This window comes from Etheostoma cragini, chromosome 9 (genome assembly GCF_013103735.1).
Source record: "Etheostoma cragini isolate CJK2018 chromosome 9, CSU_Ecrag_1.0, whole genome shotgun sequence".
In the NCBI taxonomy this organism is placed as follows: Eukaryota; Metazoa; Chordata; class Actinopteri; order Perciformes; family Percidae; genus Etheostoma; species Etheostoma cragini.
Window position 1 is genome coordinate 158,226 of NC_048415.1, and position 5,561 is coordinate 163,786.

The following is a 5,561-nucleotide window of genomic DNA, read 5'->3' on the forward strand; positions in this document are numbered from 1 at the left end:
CACACACACACACACACACACACACACACACACACACACACACACACAGTATAGAGCTATGGCTATTCAGCTATGGGCCAAATTGAAAAAGCCCCCCCGTCTTTACGCCAGTTTTTTTATATTGAAGCCGTCAAAATGTGCCCAAGTGCTAACAAACATTGGAGTCTTCTTCTGGCGCTCGCCGTCCAATCACAACGTACCGTCACTTCTGTTTGGCCCAAACGGCCCGTTGTGTTGTTTCCTGTCTCGCTAGATCCCGTGGGTTGTGTAGTTTTTCTAACGTTACTAGCATGGGGGAAAACTACAAAGTCTGCAAAAGGAATGTCAATTTGTCCATCAACATGGCCGCCGTGCTCACCTGTCAGCGTCGCTGAAGCTGGAGGACGGCTGCGTGCTGCGGCTCGCCGCCGCTCCGCCCGGCGCCGTCAGCTGCGTGCTGCGTCCCGACGTGTCGATCACCATGTTACCCCCCCCCTCCTCCGGCGGCCCCCCCTCCTCCTGGTGCTCCCCCGCTCCGATCCACTCCTCCATCCTCTCCGTCTTGATCCTGACGCCGCCGCCGTCCTCGCCGCTGCCGCTGCGCTCCGGCTCGCTGCTCGTCTCCACGTACCACTGCCCGGCGCGGTTGATGCGCAGGATGGGCTCCCGGTCCGCGCGGCTGCTGGAGGGGGCGCCGGGCCCCCCCAGGGCCGGGGGCCCCGGGCTGAGCGGCTCCTCGCCGGGGCTCACCGCCTCACACGCTTCTGATCCCCGGGCGCCGAGCAACCGCAGGCTGCCGGCTCGCACCACCGCCTCCAGGGTCCGGCTGCTCCGCGAGCTGGGGGGGGGGCATACAGCACTGCTCATGACTAGGAACCTGGCTTAATATATTATTTATTAATATATTCATCCAGCATGTAGCATGTTGTTATCATGTGGTTAGCATGTTGTTATCATGTTGTCAGCATGTTCTCAGCATGTTGTTAGCATGTGGTTAGCATGATGTCAGCTTGTGGGTAGCATGATGTCAGCATGTGGTTAGCATGTTGTTAGCATGTGGTTAGCATGTGGTTAGCATGTGGTTAGCATGTGGTTAGCATGTTCTCAGCATGTGGTTAGCATGATGTCAGCATGTGGGTAGCATGATGTCAGCATGTGGTTAGCATGTTGTTAGCATGTGGTTAGCATGAGGCGGGGGCCCTGATGCTAGCAGAGTAGCGTACCCTGATGCTAGCAGAGTAGCGTACCCTGATGCTAGCAGAGTAGCGTACCTAGCTCCCCGCGGCGGCGGCGCCCGGTCCTCGTCCCGCGGCTCCGCCTCCAGGTCCGCCAGGCTGATCTTCAGGTGGATCCCCTCCAGGATCTGGGTGCAGCGGTCGATGATGTGCTGCATCTGCAGGAAGCTGGCGGCCGTCAGGTAGCTGATGATGTCGGCGAGCTGCAGGACCAGGCGGCCCGTGTAGCAGAAGCCCAGCAGCTGCTCGAAGACCGGCGGGCTGCGGATCACCGTCAGGGACACCGTGCTCATCTGGCCCAGGGACATGTGGTCCCGGAAGTACGGCGAGCTGGCCGCCAGCACCACCTTGTGGGCCCGGAAGCTGTGGCCCTGCACGTTGACCACGATGTCACACAGGCGGCCCTGCACCCGCAGCTGGTTCAGGTGGGTCAGGACCGAGTTGCTGAAGTCGGGGACGTCCAGCTGGACGCTGCCGGAGCGCTCCATGTTGCTCGGCAACAACGACTGCAGCAACAACACAGGGAAGCAAATACTGACACATACACTCAGAAATACTCATATATACTAAAATATACACTCAGAAATACTCATATATACTAAAATATACACTCAGAAATACTCATATATACTAAAATATACACTCAGAAATACTCCTATATACTAAAATATACACTCAGAAATACTCCTATATACTAAAATATACACTCAGAAATACTCCTATATACTAAAATATACACTCAGAAATACTCATATACACTCAGAAATACTAACATATACACTCAAAAATACTCATATATACTAAAATATACACTCAGAAATACTAATATATACTCATATATACTCAGAAATACTCATATATACTAAAATATACACTCAGAAATACTCATATATACTAAAATATACACTCAGAAACACTAACATATACACTCAGAAATACTCATATATACTAAAATATACACTCAGAAATACTCATATATACTAAAATATACACTCAGAAATACTAACATATACACTCAGAAATACTTATATATACTAAAATATACACTCAGAAATACTCATATATACTAAAATATACACTCAGAAATACTCATATATACTAAAATATACACTCAGAAATACTCAGATATACTCAGAAATACTAACATATACACTCAGAAATACTAACATATACACTCAGAAATACTAACATATACACTCAGAAATACTAATATATAATCATATATACTCAGAAATACAAATGTATGTGATATATACTCACACACACACACACACACAAACACATATATATACAAATATGTATGTGTATATATATATATATATATATATATATATATGTGTGTGTGCGTGTGTGTGTGTGCATGCGTGTGTGCATGTTTGTGTGCGTGTGTGTGTGTGTGTGTGCGTGGGTGTGTGCATGCATGCGTGTGTGCATGTTTGTGTGCGTGTGCGTGTGCGTGTGCGTGTGCGTGTGTGTGTGCGTGTGTGTGTGCGTGTGTGTGTGCGTGTATCCACATGGAGGCTTCAGATTTTAATAATCTGACAGTTTCAGTCTGACAGCAGGACCCAGGTCTAAATCCGGGTCTCTAGGGCCCAGGTGTAGATCCGGGTCTCTGGGGCCCAGGTGTGACGCTCCAGGTGTGCCGCGTGCCACTCACCTGAAGGGGGGACAGCGGAAGATCGGGTCTGGTTTCAGGGTGTGGTGCAGTCTAACTTCAGTCCTGCAGCTAACGTGAGCTGAGCATCGTTAGCACGGCGGGCGGGATACGGTTAGCACGGCTCAGCACGGCTTAGTTTGGCCCGGTCCAGCCCGGCCCGGCAGGCTCCGGGACTCCAGTGACGCTTGCGACGGGTTCAAGGCCGGGAAACAGCGGCTGCGCCCGGGCATCGGTGACTCGGCAGCCGCTCCGCCGCCATTCCGCTGGAAGTCAGACTCGGTTCCGGGTCGGTGTCGGTGTCGGTGTCGGTGTCGGCGGGCTGCTCCCGCGGCTTCTCATCTTCCTTTTCACGGCAGAAGGGCTGCAGGAAGGAAGAAGGGAGGAAGGAAGAAAACGCGCGGAGCACGCTGGGAAACGGAGTTCAGTTTTTCTTCTTCTTCTTATTTTAATTGCGGGCTAAAGCCTATTCCGCCAGCTGCTGTATCGGAGCAGGCTACGTCACAACATGGCTCTATTAATTAAAAATTAAAGTCGCTGGTGCTAAATCCACCAGACTCCATGTAAATAATCACTACTTTTAGCATGTATAGAGCAGCATATCTCCACCAGACTCCATGTAAATAATCACTACTTTTAGCATGTATAGAGCAGCATCTCCACCAGACTCCATGTAAATAATCACTACTTTTAGTGTGTAAAGAGCCACCAGATTTCTACACGTAAATTGGTAAACTACGTGATTATTTCAGCCACAACTAGGATTGTGATGGTTGGGAAAGTGAAAAGACGACCCAAAACTGTTTCCATCGTTCATTTTTGTTCCTGTCCACTCTGAATGAAGTGTATTTTCCGATGCTAAAATGATTGATTATTTCCATGGAGTCTGGTCTGGAACATTACAGCTGGACCAGTTTGAGAGATTGAGACATGGACAAATGGTTAAAAAACAGCTGATGTTATTATTACCAACAGTGTAGATGTCATGTCCCAATGTGACCACAAGGTGGCAGCACACTCACACTTTTTAAAACTATTTGGGTTAATTTCAGTCCCTAAAATGTCAATTATCTAATCTGAAAATGTTTAAAATGAATTGTAAATTCAGTATTGATTAATTAAATATATACTTATGTTAATACGAATGAATCACAATAAACAATCCTTTTCAAAAACATGTAGTGCCTTTTGTCCCTGCAGTCGACTGAATTAAAACATTGAGAATGAAGTTATAATATAAATACTTTCCTCTATTGAGCTTTGAATATCAAACGCTTTATGTTATTAAGCTCAGAGATTTTACGTAGACGTCTTCCTGCACTTTTTAAAACTCTGAATGATGACGATGTTCATCAGGTCCAACGGGGTACCCGGGTCCAACTGGGTACCCGGGTACAACGGGGTACCCCGGCCCAACGGGGGAGCCGGGCCCAACGGGGGAGCCGGGCCCAACGGGGTACCCGGGCCCAACGGGGGAGCCGGGCCCAACGGGGTACCCGGGCCCAACGGGGGAGCCGGGCCCAACGGGGTACCCGGGCCCAACGGGGGAGTCGGGCCCAACGGGGTACCCGGGTCCAACTGGGTACCCGGGTACAACGGGGTACCCGGGCCCAACGGGGGAGCCGGGCCCAACGGGGTACCCGGGCCCAACGGGGTACCCGGGCCCAACGGGGGAGCCGGGCCCAACGGGGGAGCCGGGCCCAACGGGGTACCCGGGCCCAACGGGGTACCCGGGTACAACAGTTCTGTTTTTTTTAATTAATATTTTAAGCATTTTTCTAACTTTATTTTGCACATTTGAGTCGTCGGGTTCAGAACTTTGCTTTTTGGCAGAAATGAGCTTCCGTACGAAAACACAAACCTTAAATTAACTCAAGAAGACAACAACAGGAAGTAGGAACAGTTTCTACTTTTACTTTGTTAACACAAAAACACAAAAACTTCAAGTTCAGGTACTCCAAAAACTACAAACTCTTCTTCTTCTTCTTCTTCTTCTTCTTGTCACAGGTGAAACATGTCTATGAATCTACATAATAACTAGTAACTGTAACTGGTTAGCGGTCCGGTGTGTCTCGCCGTCGGCAGGTCGGACCGCGTGCTACGCTACGGTGGCCGGCACGCCTCAACAAGCTTCTCTTGCTCTTTTCAATCTCCGTTTTGTGTTTCAGGGGCAGAAGAAGAAGGAGACTGTGAATCCGTGTGGTCCTCCGTGTTTTCTACGACTAACCTGGAAGCGCCGATACCCGTTAGCATTAGCAGCATTAGCATCATCATGTGACAGTACGCCCTGTGTGTCCCTTACAGGCTACCATAGGTCCACATGGAGCAGGACCACATGGAGCAGGACCACATGGAGCCGGACCACATGGAGCAGGACCACATGGAGCAGGACCACATGGAGTAGGTCCACATGGAGCAGGACCACATGGAGCAGGTCCACATGGAGCAGGACCAGGGAGCGTCTACCCAGCTCATGGGAATGCTAAGGTACAATCTCCAGCCAATAGGAACGCTTGGAGTTGATGGTTGATAACGAGACGCTACACACCGGCCCTTTAAATGTTACAGACACAAACAGACTCGCTAAAATAAAAACAACACATTTCACTTTCCAGGAAATGACTAAAACCTGGAAAATATCACGAAAAATCTTGGGAAGGCGCCAAAAATAGGTCAGATATGGGGGGGGGGGG

At 49.5% G+C, this 5,561-nt stretch overlaps 1 protein-coding gene across 2 annotated transcripts; it reads right to left on the minus strand.

The window, feature by feature from the left end:
• Positions 1-354: 354 nt before the first annotated feature.
• Positions 355-3,275, minus strand: LOC117951047 (zinc finger and BTB domain-containing protein 37-like). 2 transcript variants are annotated; one of them, XM_034882536.1, is made up of 3 exons: positions 2,872-3,275; positions 1,251-1,703; positions 355-817 (listed from the first exon to the last, which is right to left on the minus strand). In XM_034882536.1, exons 2-3 carry the CDS (start codon positions 1,700-1,702, stop codon positions 355-357), a joined length of 915 nt encoding a protein of 304 aa, XP_034738427.1. In that variant the 5' UTR covers position 1,703; positions 2,872-3,275. The 2 variants fall into 2 exon arrangements, with proteins under 2 accessions (XP_034738427.1, XP_034738428.1); XM_034882537.1 differs by having other exon boundaries at positions 1,251-1,720.
• Positions 3,276-5,561: the final 2,286 nt, after the last annotated feature.

Coding starts and splice junctions, on each gene's coding strand:
- LOC117951047 (XM_034882536.1), bottom strand. CDS start 1,702: ATGGAGCGCTCCGGCAGCGTCCAGCTGGACGTCCCCGACTTCAGCAAC. Junction 818..1,250: donor CCGCCGCCGCGGGGAGCTAG/GTACGCTACTCT, acceptor CCCCCCCCCCAG/CTCGCGGAGCAGCCGGACCC.